At 39.3% G+C, this 20,570-nt stretch overlaps 1 protein-coding gene across 2 annotated transcripts; it reads right to left on the bottom strand.

Moving 5' to 3' along the window:
* Nucleotides 1–489: 489 nt before the first annotated feature.
* spire2 (spire-type actin nucleation factor 2) lies at nucleotides 490–20,570 on the bottom strand. 2 transcript variants are annotated; one of them, XM_054777615.1, is made up of 15 exons: nucleotides 20,149–20,570; nucleotides 16,032–16,075; nucleotides 15,521–15,895; nucleotides 14,490–14,570; nucleotides 14,228–14,392; nucleotides 12,749–12,835; nucleotides 10,528–10,645; nucleotides 10,252–10,424; nucleotides 8,556–8,763; nucleotides 7,269–7,396; nucleotides 6,259–6,396; nucleotides 5,235–5,302; nucleotides 3,918–3,945; nucleotides 3,738–3,835; nucleotides 490–2,291 (listed from the first exon to the last, which is right to left on the bottom strand). In XM_054777615.1, the coding sequence occupies exons 1-15, from the start codon at nucleotides 20,438–20,440 to the stop codon at nucleotides 2,081–2,083; spliced, it is 2,214 nt and encodes a 737-aa protein (XP_054633590.1). In that variant the 5' UTR covers nucleotides 20,441–20,570; the 3' UTR covers nucleotides 490–2,080. The 2 variants fall into 2 exon arrangements, with proteins under 2 accessions (XP_054633590.1, XP_054633591.1); XM_054777616.1 differs by having other exon boundaries at nucleotides 2,142–2,291; nucleotides 6,264–6,396.

Genomic DNA, 20,570 nt, shown 5'->3' with positions numbered 1-20,570 from the left:
TTACAGTCGGACGTCCTCGGTCTATTTCCGTTTCGAGTTTTAGTAAAGGTCAGTCGTGTTATTACGCGACTGAATCCTTCCTAAAATATTCTCCATCCCCCATATATATTTTTATGTTGTTTTATTAAATAAATTAATAAATATCTGGGCAACAATTTGATGTTTTCACATGTGCTCGCCTGACATTTATCCGTACCAACTACTGCGAGTTGCAGCTCGCCCTGCTATTTTTGATCGTGGTCTACATGAACCATTACGCAACCATGACATTTTTATGCTAACACCGTAACTACATTGAAAAATTATAGCCATTTGTGAACCAAAAAGTGGAATCTTCATGGTTCATACCAACTGTGATGGTAGGTGGTCCTGGTCTTAAATGGCGGCAGAGGACAAAGTCCTTTTCAAAAGGTACTCTAATGTAGCATTTACTGTCGGTACTACTCACAAAACAGTGAGAGTCAAAGGCATTTTGTAAAGTAACCATAGCAGGCCTCAATGTTTTGGTGCAAACAAAGCATTTGATATTTGATACGTGCTACTTGGACATCGTGGAAAAGACGTTTGTCGTCACATTTACTGAAATGTTTATTATATAGACTGAATTGATTTGTGCTGTGATGACTGGCACGTACACCGGCATTAGCACACACAGATGCTATGTGTACCGTTACTTTATTGCAGTTCATGTTTCATTAGCATGGAAGTGACAAAGTTGTGGTTCTTCTGCTTTTGCTTCCACATCATGACAATCCATCTTTTTCATCCTTTAGTTCACCCTTTCAGTCCAGCTGGGAATCTTCTTAAGCAGGTTAAAACTCAAGGGTTAGGGTTAAGCGTTTGGGGTTAAGGTTGAAGGTTCAGGGTGAGGAGGTAGGTTAGGGGCTAGAATCTAGGGTTTGGGGGTGAGCAGGGTAAGGTCTGAGGTAATGGCTTAGGGGTTAGTCAGGTTAAGGTGAGTAGGGTTATGGTTAGGGGTTAAGGTTAAGTGCGTTGGGGTTATAGTTATGTGGTTCACAGATAGGGTTAGGGGTTTAGGGATTAGTCAGATTAGGGTTAAGATAGGGGTGTTATCAGGGTTAGGGTTGGGGTTCAGGGCTTAGGTGACCTGCGTCCAGGCGAGGGAAAACCAAGTCCATTTGTCTTACTCATCATTGGGGTCTATTTGAGCGGTGCTTTGTCTGGTCCCTCACCTAGGAGCTGTTTGTCATGGGTGACCCTACCAGGGGCAAAAAAGCCCCCGACAACGTAGCTCCTAGGCTCACCGGGACATGCAAAGGGAGTTGAACCGCTGCTCCTCCGCGTTGAGAAGAGTCAGATGAGGTGGCTCTGGCATCTGGTAAGGATGCCTCCCGGACGCCACCCTTTGGGAGGTGTTCAGGGCACCCCCGACCGGTAGGAGGCCTCGGAAGACCCAGGACACGTTGGAGAGACTACGTCACTCAGCTAGCCTGGGAACGCCTCAGGATGCACCGGGAGGAGCTGGACGAAGTAGCCGGGGAGAGGTAAGTCTGGGCTTCCCTTCTTAGGATGCTGCCCCCGCGACCCGACCTCGAATAAACGGTAGAAGATGGATGGATGGGTTCGAGGTTAGGGGTTTAGGAATTAGTCGGGTTAGAAGTTTGGGTAAGGATCGAGGGTTAGGGTTGGGGTTGGTCAGGTTAAGGTTAGTGAGGTTACGGTTAGGGGTTAAAGGTTAGCCTTAGCCCTACTACCCACATCCATTGTGATTAAAAACACATGTACAATTACTTTTCAGTATATCTGACATTCTCAATATAATAAGGCAAATGCAGGGAGCTACAATGCTAGTTAGCCAGCTTAGTTATCCATGCTGCATGGCTTTCACACTTGGCATACTGAAGCCACTCGACTATGCCTCAGCGAGTCATTCATCTGCTCTTGTATGTTGTGTGTGAGCTCCAGGAAGTGCGTAGTCGATAAAGGAAGTCATCTATTGAAGAGCAACACAGCAAAGTGCTCAGCAATGAGTCATTCGGCTGCTGGTGTGGAGGTGACGTAGTTGTGGGTAACAGATTGCCGAAAGTGAAGGTGAAGGAGGACGCTGTGAGGAAAGGTCTCATGGTGGGATTGGCGGTCCCTGAAGAGCAGCACTCTTGGCCTCCCTCTTGGGGGTGTTGTTGAGAATGTCCAGGCTTCGACGGCTGGATGAAATGACATCGGCGACAAATTTGGTGCATTCAGCACAGACGTCACGCAGCGTGCATCCGTTTGCGTACAGGTGGGGGAACTCCTCTTCCACGGAGCGGCGGGACAGATTGCACAGGGATCTGCCGGGCAGATGGCAAGCTTGAATATCAGCGAGTTTCATCAAGTCAAGTACAGCTAATCTTCATCCTTCATTCATTGTGTGAACGCTGAAGAGCATCTTTAATTTCAATTATTCCTATTCAACCGCTTCCACATTCATCCACCCATTCATTCCAATATCAAATCCTTAAACTCATTCAGGACACAATGGACACAACCAACAAACACACTATTGACGCATTTCCAAAAATACCCACATTATCTGTCATTTCAGATTTTCCGCAAAATAATTCTGACTGAAAATTAACAACTTTCCCAAGTTCCACATTTCTTAAGATGAAAACATTCAGCTCATTCGGAAGAACAGTTTTCAACATTGCATTCTTTGCTCTTTTCTTTGTCTTTAAATTTTCCAAATAGTTTATTACTTTATTCCACAATATTTTGACTTTATTCCCATTATATTACAACTTTTCTTCGCACTCAATTTTCCAAAAATCACAACTTCATTGTGTTTTGCTTCTCATATTACGACTACGAAAAATAAAAGAAAAATAAAGACTGAAAAAAAAAACTAAGGTATCGTCTTTAATATTTCAACTCTATGTTGCTTAACATTACATTATTTCTCCTCATAATATTACAAGTTTATTCTTGTAAAATTGTGACTTTTCTAGTTAGAATACGACTTTTTTCTCTTAACATTTTGACATTATTCTCAAAACTTTGCAGCTGTTTTTTTCCCCCCATTTTTTTTTAATTTTCCAACTATTTAAATTTTTTGGTAAACTTAATATTAGAACTTTAGCCCCATATTTTAATGTTACTATATTATTTTTTAATTCTCCAAAACAAACTTTTTTTTGTTACTCATATTACCTTTAAAAAAAAAAACTCTTTTTAATATTTCAACTTTATGCTACTAAAACGGCGTTATGTTTCCTCATAATATGACGTTTTTCTCGTAGAATTACAGCTTTTCCCGTGAGACTACAACTTTTTTGTCTTCATAGTTTGAATGTATTCTTGTAAATTACTGCTGATTTTTCTCTGTTTTCTTGTTTTAATTTTCCGACTATCTCAACGTTGCTTTTGTAAATTTTGTTCTTATAATTGTGACTTTCCCATAATATAACTTTTTCCAACCGCATTACAAAATTAAATGACAAGTTTATTTTATTTTGTTGATTCTCAGAAGATTATGACGTTAAAAAAAAAAAAAATCCTCATAAAATCATGACTTTTTTGTTAATTCCACCTTTTTTCTCTTAATATTTTGACTTTGTTCTTGTAAAAAAAAAAAATGTAAATTTTTTCTCTTTTTTTTTGTTAAATTATATTTTTAGAATGTGTCATGGGCCAACAAAAAAAAAAACAGCCGTGGGCCGCACTTTGAACCCCCCTGACTTTACTCAAGCAATTTGATGCAGAACGTGTGCGCCAAACAGACACATTATCACACTCACTTATAAACTTTGCTTTTGTGTTCATGGTTCTTTGGAGTGCTGTGAAAGCCCACTGTGTACACTGGAATATGCGCCATCTTTTTGGAGGGAATCTTCATCTGGAGCACAGAAATAACAAATGTGAGAAAAAAAACAAGTTTGGGGGGTGGGGGTCGTATTTACAGTATACAAGTGAGTTACCTTTGCGCTGCAAGCACCACACGCAGGCCTGAAAGCACAAACTAATGATGAACGTCATCTCATACGTCAATATAACACACACACACACTTACACACTTAAAGACCAAAAAAACAAAAAAGTCTTGTAGGGTTGCACACATCTCAGAGGGATTTTGGTGAAACATCCCCAAAGCAGCAGGTTTTCCACCTCCATGGATGCTGTTGTTGGGCTCATTCACCATTTGTCTGCCTTTTCTTTGTAACCTCTATTTATTTCAAATCAGCAGGGGATCAAAACCTTCCAGCAAGGGCCACATAGTGAAAAATCAAGATATGCTAAGATATATATATATATTTCAAGAAAAAATATCGGTTTTGAAAAAACATATTATTAATATCAACTTCACTCTTTGCTTTTTTTTCCCCCCCATTTTAGCTGTCTTAAATTATTTTCTGAATTTTTTTCATAATATTTAGACTTAATACGCATATTACAACTTTTTCCCCCCAGTCTAATTTTCCAAAAATTACAACTTTACTTAGTTTAAATTATGTAATATTAATACATTTTAAAAATGCATTTTTCTTTGATATTTAAACTCCATGCTCCTAAAATGGTGTTATTTTTCCTCATGTTACGTGTTTTGTCGTAAAATTGTGACTTTTTCCCCTCGTTAGAAATACTTTTTTCTGTTAATATTGTGACTTTATTCTCGTAAAACTGCAGCTGTTTTTTCCATTTCTGCTCTGTTTTTTTTTCCAACTTCCAAACTTTGATCTTACAAATTTTCTTCTTGCAATTATGACTTTATTCCCATGACATTTTGACGTTATTCATGTAACATAACATTTTCCGAAAACCAAATTTTCCCTATGTTACAACTTTATTCATTGTTTTGTTTGTTAAAAAACGTGTCTTTTTTCTTTATTATTTCAACTTTATGCTACTAAAATGTTATTTTTTCTCATATTATGTTATTCTCGTACAACTTCTTCTTGACTTCTTCTTCATTCTTGTAAAATTACTGCTGATTTTGTTCCATTTTTGCTGTTTTTGTTTCAGTTTTCTTGTGAAATTATATTTGTAGAATGTGCTGCAGGCCGCAAATGGCCCCAAGGCCACACTTTGGACACCCCCGTTGTACCCAAACTAAAATGTCCACATTTTAGGTATGACTGTACACGCGGAGGGTTACAATCCGGGACCACCAGCGAATGGCAAAAATCTGCAAGTGATTGATACGCCCATAAAAATGTGTAGCCTAACTGTCTGCTCGTAATAACAGTAACACACACACACACACACACACACACACACAACTCTAAAGACACTTTTACCTTTTGCACAGCAAGCAGGAAGATGGCCAAGAGAAAAGAGGGAACCTCATTCTGCAGCAACAGCAAACCTGAGCAACACACACACACACACACACACACACAGTTATAATTATAATACAATTATAACACAATTATAATACATACAAATTAAAAATGACTTAAGTCAAAGTGGGTGGCGACTTAATGACTACTGGAAAATGTGAGTCCCAGGTTGAGACCATTTGAGAACCCCTGCCCTGGGGGAGCTAAGTGAAAGGTGGACAGGAAGTGAGCTCAGAGTTTTAGAGTTGAGTTTTAGCTTGGCCTTTGTTACGGCCGCAACAGTAGTCCGTGTCAGGGATTTATTGTGCCTGATGTGAGATCATCCAAAGCTGCAATAAAAGCCTGTTAAAAGCCTTTTTGCAGAGCTGCTGGAAATGTGAATTTCTCTTGGAGACCAATAAAGTATCTATCGTGGTCTGGCGCTTGTGTGTCTACTGACACCTAGTGACCAGTGTAGAGTACTACATGTCATCGCAACATCTTTGAGCAAGTCTTCTCAATGTGAAATGTGCTTATATTTGCATATTTTTGTTACTAAAAAAGTGGCAAGGATTATTGTACAACTTTACATAATTGAGTGTCAAACTAAAGAATGAAAAAACAGCGTAGAGCATTTTTGGGAAATGTGTATTTTCTGCATTTTTCAAGATCAAATGCGTGTTTTGACCACGAACCAGTGTCATAGTTAGCATTCAAATGCTGCACTGTATTGTTTAACGTGCAGACATACGGTGCAACAAACACCTTCCCGTCCCTCACGTCATGTGAGCATGTCCTTACCCCGATGGAAATAAAACGAGGATGCTGTATTATATGACACTTGAAACGTAATCATGAAGAATGACAAAAAACAAAAGAATGATTTTGCTCGTGTAACAAAGGAGGACCAAAAACAGTCCACAGGGTGTATTTAAGACATTTGGGCTCCATCGGGGAAGGAGGGAGGACGATGAGGAAAGAAACTTGATTCAACCTTGATTACCTTGCCTTTTTTCAGGTTGTTGTAGAGCTCTTTGCTCTGGAGAAACTTCTCCATTTCGGCTTTGACCAAAACTCGCCGCACGTTGATGACCTCATCAACTGTTAAGGCAAGACTCTCCACCGGGTGGCTGAACTCCTCCTTTGTGAACAGAAGAAGGCGAGAAATGAATGTGGCCTCGAAAGGCAATACAATAATCCCTCGTTTATCACGGTTAATTGGTTCCAGATCCGACTGTGACAAGTGAAACAAGATTCCTGATTAATAAATAGAATATTCTGGTAGTTTGAGCAGAGAAATCCTGTTAACCACCTTTTAAATACGCTTTTTAACATTATCAGAGCCCTCCAGACATGAATAAAAGCCCTCTTGTCCCCTTTATATTTCTGTTACCCAATACAGTAGGCATACTAAGAGAAAGTAAGACACATAAAACTCGTGCGTGTTCCGTTGCTCAGGGAGCCGACAGGAAATGACAGCGGGCGTATTGTGCCTTTTGTGAGATCATTCAAACCTGCAATAAAAGCCTGTGGTTCCGACGATCAAGTCATGTCATCACAGTGTCTTTGAATGCCGTATATTTGTGTTTTGCTTCATTTAAGCATTTTTATGCTTGAAAATGCTTCATTTAGGCAAAAAATATGTAACATTTGCTTAAATGTGCCTCTTTTCGGACTATAACAGGCTGTATTCAACCACAAAACAGCATGATTCATTTGGATATTTTTTAAAAAGCCACAAAATTCAAACAGCGATGTACATTTTGAATTTTTATATAGAATTGAGTTCAAATAAGCAACTTAAGTTTGCACACCCACAGCGTGCTTTGAAGCACAGCAGCTAGCTAGGTGCAGCAGGAAGACGACATCGGGTCGTTCCTCTACTTCCACGTTACTCTGCTTCCTACAGTGCTTAGAATAGGAACGGAAACTCAATACTATAACGGCACGTACCATAATGCCAGTATAAACGGCAGTCATTTAGTACTGAAGTACTTTCTGCATGTTACTCACCATCCACTGATGCTCATCATCCACACTGGAGCTGAACATCGTTTCGTGTGCTTCCGTGGCCTCGTCGACTGAGCTCAGAGACAAGCGTGCCGGCGAGGTCGATGCCCAGTCATCAAGTGGGAAGAACGCTGGGTGAAAAGGATGAAAAGACAGGAGCACAAAGAAGAAAGGTGAACATTGCATGCCAATGCCGTGGTGTAACACAGGGGTGTCCAAAGTGCGGCCCAAGGGGCCATTCGCGGCCCGTGGATGGTTTTTTTTTATAGGCCTGTGAAACAACAGGAAAAAAATGGAAAAATCAGCACTATTTTAAAAGGAAAAAAGTCAAAATATTAAGAGAAAAATGCTGTAATAACAACAAAAAGCTATAATTTGATATAAATCCTTTTTTTAAAAAAATTGTAACAAACAAACAAACCAAAAAAAGTTGTTAGAAAAACTAAAAAAAGTTTAAAAAGATGGGGGGGGGGCACAAAAACAACTAAAATGGGAAAAATTGCTGAAATTTAACATGAATAAAGTCAAAATATGTAACATAAACAAACCAAAAAAAGTTGTTAGAAAAACTACGTTGGGAAAAAAGTTTTCATATTATGGTAATAAGGACAATTTCATGGGACTAAAGTCACATCACTAGAAGAAAATTGACAAAAAGACAGTTCAAATTGTTGGGAGTTTTACGCAAATAAAGTCAAAATATTAAGAGAAAAAAAAAGTCATATCCCAATGAGAAGTTTTCTAACGATAATAAACTAGTACGGTAATATTATGAGGAAAAATCAAGTCATATCAGTAGCATAAAGTTGAAATATTAAAGAAATACCTTTTTTCGAAATATTAGGTTGCAAAAGAAGTTATATGACAAAAATAAGTCAAAATATGATGGGATTAAAGTGGTAATTACCACAAAAAAGTTTAAAAAGATGGGGGGGGGGACAAAAACAACTAAAATGGGAAAAATTGCTGAAATTTAACATGAATAAAGTCAAAATATCAACAGAAAAATTTCCAATGATAAAAAAAGTTGCAATTTTATGAGAATAAACTCATTTTATGAGAAAAATTATGTAATTTTAGTAGCACAGAGTTAAAATAAAAGATAAAATGTTATTTTTTAAAAGTCAAATACAAAATAAAACAATGCTGTAATTTTTTTAATATTAGGTTGGGGAAAAAAGTTCGAATATGGGAATAAAGTCATAATATTCAGATGATGAATTAAAATCATAAATTGTCAAAGTACTGGCATACTAAAGCCTGCGATACTGTATACATTGAACTACTGACCTCTGTGTTTAGGAGGCGGCCCACTTCCTGTCAGCGTTCTCGATCGTGGCCTGACCATGTCGCCAAAATGGACCGATTCGGAGAGGGAGGGCGGAATCTCGCCACGAAGCAACGCCAGGTCATGTTCGGAAAAGGAGCGCTCTCGTTTGAGCGGTGTTGGGGAGCTCTCTGCCCTCTTCAGCTCCGAGTTGTCAGGGGACTCTTCCTCCTGCAGTAGGCATGGCAGCATGCTCCGTTTTTAGGTGTTAGGAATGGAATATTTTCCAGCCTGTTTTGGAGTCAGGAGTCCTGTCACCTGGCTGAGACCAGCAGCCACCCAGCCTCGCAAGGTCCAGCGAGGTGCGAACGGTCAGTCTCCAAAGTGAAACGGAGTTCCTCTTCCTCACAATAAGCCTTTTGTGGAGGCGGTCCCAATGATCAGGACAACTTCCTGTTAAACTGTTGGTTGGTGTATTGGTCTGATCTGGTTTCAACCAGTTCAGGCTAGGTGGCTGTGCATCTCAGCCAGGGGACAGGAGGTGACTCATCATGAAACTGTGTGTGTGTGTGTGTGTGTGTGTGTGTGTGAGAGTGATTCATTAAAAAGAACACGGTGCATTTTGTTCCAAGCGAAAGATCTTAAGATCATGTGGTATCCCTCTTTTGTAGATAAGCACCAACATGTTGCAGTACCCATCCAAAGCGGAAAATATTCCATTCCTAACAATTTCTAGTTTCGCTGTGCTGTATAACTTTACACTACACTGGTCTTTCCCCTTCATGGTCATTAGCGACAGACGCGAGCAAGCTTTAAGCCCTAAATATGGCTCACACACTGAAACACATTTGGTGGGATAAAATGTAGGATAAAATGTATAACTACCTATTTATCCACTTAGAGTGAATTAGAATGGAAAAATGTTTCAAAAAAACAATTTTTTCCATTAAATATATATTTTTTAATTTAAGAAAATTCTCACCGAAATCAAACAATGTTTTAAACTTTTTTTTTTAAACCAAAAATTGATTAATTTTGGGGCTGTGAATACTGAGTCACAAAAGTGTGTGGATTCACAAGAAATTATTATCGATTTAGGGTGAATGAGATGTTTTCTGCGGAAAAATGGTCAATTTTCAGAGTGGAAAAAAAAATTCAAAAAAAAAAATCTAAAAAAAATTTTTTTTTTTTAATCTTTTTTCCTCTTTTTCTTTTTTTTTTTTGAAGCAAAAATCTGCTAATCTGTTGGGTTGTAGATACTGAATCACAATTGCGTGGGGATCCACAAGAAATTATCGACTTAGGGTGGATGAGATGTTTTCTTTGGAAAAAAATTGTCAATTTTCAGAGAGAGACAAAAAAATTATAACAAAAAAAAATCTCACCAAAATCAAAATGTTATTTTTGCCCAAAATCTGTAAATTTGCGGGGCTGTCAATACTGAATGGTAAATGTGTGGGGATCCACTGTACTTCAATATTGTTATTAAATTGTTCACCCATGTGGGTTTTTTGCTGGCTAAAATGGTCTGTGTTTTATTCTGTGCGTAATCACGACCAACAAATTAAAGGTAAAATAGTAAAATGGTATAATTACTCAATTTGTAAAAACGATCTGTATGGGCAAAGCTGGCCCTGTAATCATTTGGTATCAAATTTGAATTTGAGCATTTAGGCTGTGAACAAATAGCAGCATCTTACCTCCTCAACTGCACCTCACCTCAGATATGTTCATCTCTTCCATCTCAGCTAAAGTCGGGGCTTTGAGGAGGATCCGAGGGCGAGATGGCGCCTGGGACGCCGACCCAGGCTCCGAGATGGATAGGTCGATGCAGGAAGTAGATTTGGAATTACAAGGACAGGTCTGAGCCAAGCATGGCATTGAGCCAAACGCTGCGGGATGAGAAAAGGAAAAACAACACCACCAGGAAAAGAAACTTTAGACTGGAACAGTGGCTTTATACAGTACAAAAATGTAAAAAAACAAAACTCTTACGTCGAGACCTGGGCAGGACTACAGGCCTCAGCTTTCTTTCCTGCTTGATCTCAGCCAGGACTTGTTCGTGGAGCGACTGTTGCTGTGGGGGGGCAGGGGGTAGACTGCGTTCCGCTACCTGGTGAATGAGAATAATGAGCAGACATGACTTCATTTCATTACTGTCAAAAGACACGACAAGAAGACTCGCATGTACTCACAAATAACCAATCAAAAATGTGCAGTGTCAAAGATATGCTAAGAAGTGATATACAGAATATTTCAAGGAAAAAACTGCCATTCAGCTTTGTGGTATTCATGAAAAAGCATTATTTTTACCAACAACTTCGCTTTTTACTATTTTTTTTAAACATTTTTTTTGCCAGTTTTGTAAAATTTTTCAATTTTATTCTTGTACATTTTATTCTCATAATCATGACTTTATTCTCATAATATTTGCCTTTTGTAATCATGCCTTTATTCTCATAACATTTTTTGCAACGTAATTTTCCACAAATTACAACTTCATTTGTTGTCATATTATTACCAATTGTATTTTTAATAAGTATTTTTTCTGTAATTTTTCAATCCTATGCTGCTACAGTATATGACATTTTTCCTTTTTGTAAAATTTGGACTTTTTTCTCTTAATATTATGACTTTATTCTCATAATATTTGCCTTTTGTAATTATGCCATTATTCTCATAACAACATTTTTTGCAACGTAATGTTCCACAAATTACAACTTCATTTGTTGTCATATTATTACCAATTGTATTTTTAAAAAGTATTTTTTCTGTAATATTTCAATCCTATGCTACTACAGTATATGACATTTTTCCTTTTTGCAAAATTTGGACTTTTTTCTCTTAATATTATGACTTTATTCTCATAAAATTACAGTTTTTTTTTAAATTTTCAACTATTTCAACTTTCTTGTAAATTTTCCACTTTTAACTGACTTTATTGCCACAATATTTGTACTTATTCTTGTAACATAAACTAGGGATGCTCCGATCAGGTTTTTATGCCGCCGATTCCGGTACCGATCATCCATGAGTGAGATCGGCTGATACAGATACCGATCACATGGATTAATTGTACATTTTTCAATTTATTTATGATGAGTGCTATTGCGCAGGGCCGCAATTACAAAATTCCAGGGGCCCTTGTCAAATAGGTCATGTTCATTAAACACTAAAACACAAATAGTGTTTGGAGGACAAGACATAATTAGTGTAATCACACCAATAGGCACTTGGAAAAGTTAGTACTTACCCGATGAACGTAATATCCACTTCCCTGTGGGACAAAAACGAGCTCCAAACTAACTGCATTGTATGTTTGTTTTAAAACAAAAATGTCACTGTGGTAAAAAGTCACATTTGGAGTCCGAAGACGAGAAGATAGGAAGACAGGCGGCTAATTCTAGCTAGCTGCGGCCGTCGACCAGTTGGGCAAAGCGTGTAAAGAAAGATGCAAGAGAAGTCGAACACCGAGGATGGATTGGCGTAGCCTGTGTCAAGCTGCCAAACTGAAACCGTTGAGGTTTTACAGACTAGTGTTGATTCTCACGGCAATACGGGACAAAGTGCATTCCCTGTCGGCGCAATAGTGGCGTTGTCACAGTGACACAGCACACATGCACATTCATGTCATGTTTGTGTTGTCATGACATGAATTGTCATGTCGGCTTTTGTGATCGGCTTTGCAAGGCATTTATCGGCATGTCTTTTTTTCCTGGAATATTTCAGCTTCATGCTACTAAATGACATTTTTCTGTTATTTTCGTGAAATAATGACTTCTTTTGTTCAATGGCAACTTTTTCTCTTAATGACTTTATTCTAGTAAAATTACAGATTTTTCCCTTTTTTCAGTTGTTTTTTTCTTTAATCTTTTTGTTAAATTCTATTTTTAGAATGTGCCACGGGCCATAAAAAAAACAAAAAAAAACAGCCACGGGCCGCACTTTGGACACCCCTGTTCGAGTCCAAACACACAAGGAAATGACCACAGTAGCTCTACTCGAGAAGTCATAAGTAGCAAGTGCAAGCAAAGGCTAGTTTCAGTTTAGGTCATGTCAACAACCGCTTGCGTCGACCTGAGTCGGCCAATCCGAGAGGCGTGTCGGCATGCGGTACGTGGGCTCCGCTGGAGTTTGCTAGGATTTAAATGCAAACACCTTAGCCGGCATCCTTTGTTGTTGCAGTGTCTTATTTCTCATGCGGTGGCAAACTTACGGGTCTTAGCGGGGGTCTTGATCTGATGAAATCCAGTATGAGCTCATGAGCGTTTCTCTTAACTCGAGTCGGAATGTCACCATCCAACTGAAATGAGAAAAAAAAGCCATCATGCAAAGTAAAAACCACTTACATTATGCACGTAGCACTTACAGTCCGTTCAAATGAGTTCTGTCAAACCATGAACATTGTTAATCACAGGACAACTGATGTTGGAATGACATCTGAAGCGTTATACGCTAGCAACAGTACAGTCTAGAGCAGGGGTGTCCAAAGTGCGGCTGTTTTCTTATTGGCCAGGGGCACATTCTAAAAATATTTAACATGAACAGGAAAAATGGAAAAATCAGCAGTAATTTTACAAGAGTAAAGTCAAAATAGTAAGAGAAAAAAGTTGTAATCGGGGCAAAAAAAAAAGTCGTAATTTTACGGGAATATCGTCATAATATTATGGAGAAAAATAATGTGATTTTTAGAAGCATACAGTTGGAATATTACAGGAAAAAAAAGATGGTTTTTTTGTTAAAAAGTCGTATTACGATGAGAAACTAATTAAAAAGTTCTAATTTTTGGAAAATTTGGTTGCTGAAAAAGTTCTAATGTCACAAGAATAAAGTCCAAATATTATGAGAATGAAGTCAAGATATTACAAAAAGAAGAAAGTTGAAATAATTGGAATATTAAAAAGACATCAGCCGAAATGGGGAAAAAATAGCAGCAATTTTTATGAGAATAAAGTCAAACTATTAAAAGAAAGAGAGTAGTATTCTAATGAGAAAAAAGGTTGCAATTTTACAAGAGTAAGGTCGTAATATTATGAGGAAAAATAATGTAATTTTAGTAGCATAAAGTTTACATTTTGAAGAAAAAATATATTACTTTTTAAAAAGTCTAAATATTAAAAAATAATAGGTTGAGGAAAAAGCTACAATATTATGGGAATAAAAGTCAAAATGTTACAAAGTCATACTATTACAAAAACAAAATTTACAAGAAGGAAGTTAAAATAGTTGAATTTTTTAACAGCAGCCAAAAAAAAAAAACAGCTGTAATTTTTAAGTTAAAATATTAAGAGAAAAAAGTTGTATTATAATGAGGAAAAAAAGATGCAATTTTAAGAGCATGAACATAATGTCATTTTAGTAGCATAGAGTTAAAAGTCGGAATATTATGAGTAATTTTTGGAAAATTTGTTTGGGAAAAAAGTTATAATATAGCGGGAATAAAGTCTAAATATTATGGGAATAAAGTCAGAAACTGTACAAAGATTAATTAAGAAGAAAGTTGAAATATTTTGGAAAAAAAACAGAAAAAATTGGGGGAAAAAAAGCGAAAAGTTGATCTTTTTTTTTTCTTGAAATATATAGAACTATCTTTCATATCTGTGTTGCTTTACAAAATATCAAAGTGGCAAGGTTAAACGTGTGGACACCCCTGATGTCGAGTCGGCTCCTTTAACGTCAACAGGGTGAATCTCACCATGACCTTGCGGAGCTGAAACTTGCGTGCTCGTATGTCCTGCATCAGCATCTCAAAGGGTGTCAGGCTGAACTCGGTGGGCAGCGAGTTGAATGGCTGTTCCTGTACCTTCTTCAGCTTCACTCCCTGCCTGAGCTCCTTCATCAGCTGCACCCACAGACGGGCCTGCGATGGAAAAACAACGCAAACAAACACGGTGAGCGCCCGTCTGGCCACAATGCTCTCTGTTGTGCTCGCCGCCACACCGCCTGTCTCGCCTCACCCAGTCTCTGTGTTTCAGGCTGTCGAGCTCCGTTGCGGTCCTTTCTTGCACAGATTCCTCCCTTGTGATCCTCTTCAGCATCTATGCCAAGAAAAAGACCAATGAATAAATGGGATGATGTGGATGTGTAACCCATCGCTCACCACGAGCTTGAATGGCATGAACCACGTTTTTGGGGGGCTAAACCACCTATAAAAAGTTGTGATAGTGATGAGAAACTCAACTTCTTTTACTGATTCCACGTCATGTGAGTGACTCACTGAAGGGAATCGAGGACTCAAGCCTCTCGCCAGAAAGTGCATGCGCAGAAACGCGCACATACGCAGCAAGTCCCTTCCGCTCCCCCGTGAATCGGGTACTCCATTCCCTCCAGTCAGCCATCCTCACAGAGCGCGTGCGCAAAAGTTCACAGATGTGAGAATAAGCTGCACCCGTGAGTCAGTGAAACTCGAGTCTCTGTCGGGTACCGGCGACTCTGTTTCGTCAGTCTTCACCAAGCACCCGTGAGTCATTTAAACTCGGGTCTTTGTTGATACCCGTGAGTCAGTGAAACTCGAGCCTTCGTCAATCACCTCTGAGTCAGTCAAAGTCGAGTCTTCGCCGAGCACCCGTGAGTCAGCAAAGCTCGACCCGTGAGTCAGTAAAACTCGAGTCTTTGTCGAACACCCACGATTCAGTGAAACTCAAGTCTGTCAATCGATGAGTGAATGAAACTTGCGTCTTCATCGAGCACCCTCAAGTCAGTGAAACTCAAATCTAGTTTGAGTGCCTGTGAGTCAGTGAAACCCGAGTCTTCATCAACCAATGAGTCAGTGAAACTTGCGTCTTTGTCGAGTACCCCTGAGTCAGTGGAACTCAAGTCAAAGTCGAGCACCCGTGAGTCAGTGAAACTTAAATATTGAGTACTTGTGAGTCAGTGAAACTCAAGTCTTCATGAACCAAACAGATAAAACAAATGAAAATGTTTTGACATGATATTTGAAATGATATTTGACAAGATACACGATTGCGATATCGGCAAGCCCACCTACCTCTTTGGCGTCTCTGATCTTGATGAGGAACGTCTGCAGCTCCAGCGTCTCCACAAACAGAGCCCTGCAAACAGCCTGGTAGTGCTCCGGAGCCAAGCTCGGGTTGGCCAGCCGAGAAGCACACATCGCCATCACTTGGCGAAAGGTCGACACCAGCCTGATCCCGCCGTCATCTTCATCCTCCTCTTCCTGGCCACTGTAACCCTCATCATACGTTGTACTTCCCCGGATGCTGTCCACCTCACTTCTGCCCTCGTCTCCTCCTGCCATGCATTCTATGAGGCGCTCCAGCTGAGGACTCAGCTCCCGCTCCTCACTGTCGTCCAGCCCCCAGTCCAGGGCACGATAGATGGCAACACCAAGCGACTGGACCAGCTGGGTGGAAAGATTGAAGGGAAGAAATGAATAAACTAATTCATGGAAACGGAGGAAGGAAGATGAGGTGCAGTATGTCGGGTCTACATTAGCCTCCATCTTTTTCAAGCAGAGGAATGAAGTCTGCTGTCCTTACCCGTCGCTCTGTATTCGATGGAAGAGGAAGCCAGTCAGCTTCGTCTGCAAGAGTGAAGATACACAATTAGCAATCTGGCAAACTCGGAGATCTGGAGATTGGAAGACTATATTTGACAAATATTTTCATGCTAACATTTTTTTCCACCTTATTTCTGCATGCAAGAATTGGATTGGGCCGCTGCGCAGTCTAAAAATATAATTTCGCAAAAAAATGAAAAAAAAATTAAAAAACAGCAAAAATTGAAAAATCAGGTCATTTTACAAGAATAAAGTCATCATATTATGAGAAAAAAAGTTGTAATCTAGTGAATAAAAGCCAGAATTTTCAAAAAATATGGTCGTAATACTATGAGGAACAATAATGTCATTTTTGTAGCATAACATTAAAAATATTACAGAAAAAAAACGTATTTTTTAACATTGTAATATGATGAGAAACAATGGTTCCTGTCCTATTTGTCAGATTGCCTGCAGTTTGTATCAATTAGTACTAAAGAATCCAGACACGTGAATGTCTATCATGGCATCCCACAGGGTTCTGTGCTAAGACCTGTATTGTTCAGCCTATACATGTCCCCCTTAGGTCTTGTTGTTAGAAAACACTCCATTAACTTCCACTGCTACGCAGATGACACACAACTGTACTTAACCAAACTAGTCAGCTGTCCCAACACCAGGCGTGTCTCAACGACATAAAGAGCTGGATGACATCGAACTTTTTACCATTAAACTCAGTTAAAACTGAAATCATAGTCCTTGGTTCCCAGCACCTCAGAGACAAGCCTGCAAATAATATTACTGCCCTAGATGGTCCTGCACTCACCCCCGACAATACTGTCAGAAATCTTGGCGTCATCTTCCATCAGGACCTTTCTTATAATTCCCAAATACGACAAGTGTCAAAAACTGCATTCTTCCATTTACGAAACATAAAGAAAATCGGGCAATTCTTGCCACTGCCAGATGCAGAAAGACTTGTTCAGGCTTTTGTGAGCTCCAGGTTGGATTATTGTAACTCTCTGTTCATAGGTTGCCCTAAGAAATCTTTAGAGACCCTTCAGTTAGTCCAAAATGCTGCCGCACGAATCTTAACCGGAACCAGAAGAGGAGATGATATCTCACCCGTATTAGCCTCACTGTACTGGTTACCCGGACAATTTAGAGCAGAGTTTAAAATTCTCCTTCTTACAAATACAGCACTACATGGTCACGCACCAGCATATCTTAAAGAGCTCCTAGAACCTTACCAACCCAGTAGAACACTTCGCTCCTTGAATTTACAGTTACTTACCTAGATTTTTTAGAAGTAGAATGGGAGGTAGAGCCTAGTTATTTAGGCTCCTCTGTCATGGAACCATCTCCCCGACTGAATCCGGGGGGCAGACACCCTCTCTCTATTTAAAAGTCAACTCAAAAGTCATCTCTTTGCTAAAGCATGTAGTTAGAACTGACCCCTGATATGCTGATATTTATCAGAGACACTCCTCCATGTTCCTTGGACTAAGACTAAGACTTCTGGCTTGATCTACCATCTATCCCTCTACTCTATTTTTTGTCCATTTGTTTTTATATCTCAACGCCACCGGTCGAGACGGACGGCTGCCGCACAGAGCCCAAGTTCTGTCCAAGGTTTCTTCCCCAGAGGGAGTTTTTCCTTGCCTCCGTCGCCAAGTGCTTGCTCATGTGGGGTTTCAGTCGCTTCTCTGTTTTCATTTGTGACCTTCATGCGTGAAGTGCCATGAGATAACTGCTGTTGTGATCCGGCGCTATGTGAATAAATTGAATTGTATGACAATAAAGTCAAAATATTATGAAGGGGGAAAAAATGTCATTTTAGTAGCACAGAGTTGAAATATTTAAGAAAAAAAGGTGGGTTTTTTTGGGGGGGGGTTTACGTCGCAGTATGAGAAACAAAGAAAACAAAATAAAGTTGCCATTTTTGGAAAATTAAGCTGGGGGAAAATGTACAATATTATGAGAATAAAGTCAAAATATTATGGAAAAGAAAAATTAAAAACAAAAAATGAAAGAAAGATTATTTAAGAAGAAAGTTGAAATATTAGGGAAATTTTAAAAGAGTGAAATTGATACTAATAATCGGCTTTTTCACTCATAATCACAAAGCTGAGATGCTTTTTTTCTTGATACTTCTTCACAAAATATCAAAGTGCCCCTTGCATCCATTAATGTTTCGCTCAGTTTGGACACCCCATTAAAATACCGTTTTTGTCGACGTGAGTCTGCCAGTCCAAGGAGCGTCAACATAAATGTGTTCGACAGTGACTGACTTACTAAATCCAACAACATTAAAAACTACCATGGCATGGTCAGCTTTAGAAAAAGTAACTGTGTGTGTGTGTGTGTGTGTGTGTGTGAGCGAGTCCAAACTCTCCCCCAGCATGGACGTCAGTAATGACACCCGAGAATCCTGAAACTCATTGATCAGCAGCTCTCACAGCAGACAAAAAGGAGCTGTGATGGGACGGGGGGAGGGGGAGGGTTGACCTCTGTGTAGTGTTCACATAAGGTGTGTCATCACCAGATGACTGATCCAAAAGCTGTCCAGACACACACTTCACTCAAGAACCAACAATGTGAAACACACAGTAAACCATGATGAAAATTCAATTCACCATGTTGGAAAACTAACTTTATAATACAGTGGAACCTCGTTTTTTATGATTAATTTGTTCCAAAAGGTCCTGTATTCCCCATATTTTATACAACTGCAACCATACCGATGAAAGACAAACGCTGCGTTTCCATACAAAAGCTGTCTCGTCAAAGAAATGGTGTTTTTCAACCACAAACTGCAATACGTCTTTTGCAACATCCACTCTCGCGTCTCCAAAACAATCTGTACAACATTTTGAATTATTAATCATTTACCAGGAATATGCAGCACCGATCCCTGGCAGACGGAGGAACAGAACAATATATCTGCTGAGTCGCTCCAGTTAAAGTACAATCAAGGTTGAGGAAACACTTTCAGCCACACTTTCAGCAGGGACATTCAAAGTGTGGCCTGTGGGCCATTTGAAGGCCGCAGCTGTTTTTTTTTTTTTTTTTTTTTTATAGGCCACGAATTTTACAAAAAAAGTTAAAAATAAAAAAGAAAAAAGAAAAAAAAGAAACCAAAAGCAGCAAAAATGTAAAAGGCAGATGTAATTCCACTAGAATAACGACAAAATATTACCAGAAAAAAGTTGTAACCTAACGAGATAAAGTCGGAATTTTACGAGAACAACAGAAAAATAACGTCATTTCAGTAGCATGAAGTTGAGATTTTAAAAAATGAAATTTTTGTTTAAAAGACGTAATATTATGAGAAAAACAAAAAAAGACTCATTTTTGACAAATTAGGTTGCGGAAGAAGTTATAATGTAACCAGAATAAAGTCAGAATATTATGGGAATAGAACTTTAAACTGTGTTAGTTGTACTCGGCATCCGTCTCTGCTTTGGGGTGCAACTACTCAGCCGAGCCAATCCTTAATATCCTTAATAATAGTGATACCTTAATATAGGATATAGGATTATTTCATGAAAGTGTTTTTAATGTGTTGTTGATATATGGTTATATTGTTTAAGTCAGAGAGTAAGTTGTTGGACTCCAGAGGGGTTTGAAGAATTTGAATAAGAGCCAACAATTGTAGGTCATAAGAAGATATAATTGTGTTATTTTATTGATATTGTATTGTATTGTATTGTATATTAACCAAGGACACTTGAGAACAGGGGTGTCCGAAGTGCGGCCTCAAGAAAACTTTAAAAACCTACAGCAAAAAATAGAAAAATCAGCAGTAATTTACAAGATTTTTTTAAGTCATCATGTTTTGAGAAACAAAATTTAAAAAGTTGGAAAATTAGGTTGGGAAAAAAAGTCTTAATATTACAAGAAAAATCTATCAAAGTGGACCTTGCATCCTTTCATTTTGAGTATGTGGCCCTCACTGGAAAGTTTGGACACTAGTGCTTTAGAACATTGAATGCAAAAAAGCATGTGAATTATTTCAGGAAGTTTGTTGTCTGTAAATATGTTATATGTAAATGTTATTTATGGCAGGTAGCACTCGTGTAAAAACAGCAAACATGGCAGGGTGAGGACAGTATTACCTTCATCTGGTGTCTCCTGGGCTAGAGACACCGTGCCGTCCCTGTGGAGGAGGATGGCGGACGGGTCCTTGACACAAGTGTTGGCCGGCGGGTGGGTGTTCGTCAGCCGGCTGCAGCACTGGTAGCACACCGCCCAAGCCTGCTCCTCGTTGATGGGCTGCTCGTAAGACTTCAGCACCTCCTCCAGAGACAGTTCCCGAGGCTCCGCCAGGTCCCGGCCGTCTCCGCCGTCGTTGGCGGCGTTCACCCGGGATTGTCCGTCTTGGTCGCGCCTGTTGGTGGATCGAGCCATGGCGTCAAAGGCGTTGAGCCCATGTCTCACTCCGCAAGCACCGGGGCCATTTCCGCTATCCGGTCAACAAAGTGTCGCAGCTGTACCTTGTTACCGCAGCGCTGTTCAAGCAAGCCACAGGAACCTTCAC

The sequence above is a fragment of the Dunckerocampus dactyliophorus genome, chromosome 5 (assembly GCF_027744805.1).
Source record: "Dunckerocampus dactyliophorus isolate RoL2022-P2 chromosome 5, RoL_Ddac_1.1, whole genome shotgun sequence".
NCBI lineage: Eukaryota > Metazoa > Chordata > Actinopteri > Syngnathiformes > Syngnathidae > Dunckerocampus > Dunckerocampus dactyliophorus.
Note: the sequence above shows the minus strand (reverse complement) of the source record. Positions and strands in the feature narration are given on the sequence as shown.

Coding starts and splice junctions, on each gene's coding strand:
- spire2 (XM_054777615.1), bottom strand. CDS start 20,440: ATGGCTCGATCCACCAACAGGCGCGACCAAGACGGACAATCCCGGGTG. Junction 6,397..7,268: donor ATGATGAGCATCAGTGGATG/GTGAGTAACATG, acceptor CTGTTCACAAAG/GAGGAGTTCAGCCACCCGGT. Junction 2,292..3,737: donor CACAAAAGCAAAGTTTATAA/GTGAGTGTGATA, acceptor TCTGCCCGGCAG/ATCCCTGTGCAATCTGTCCC.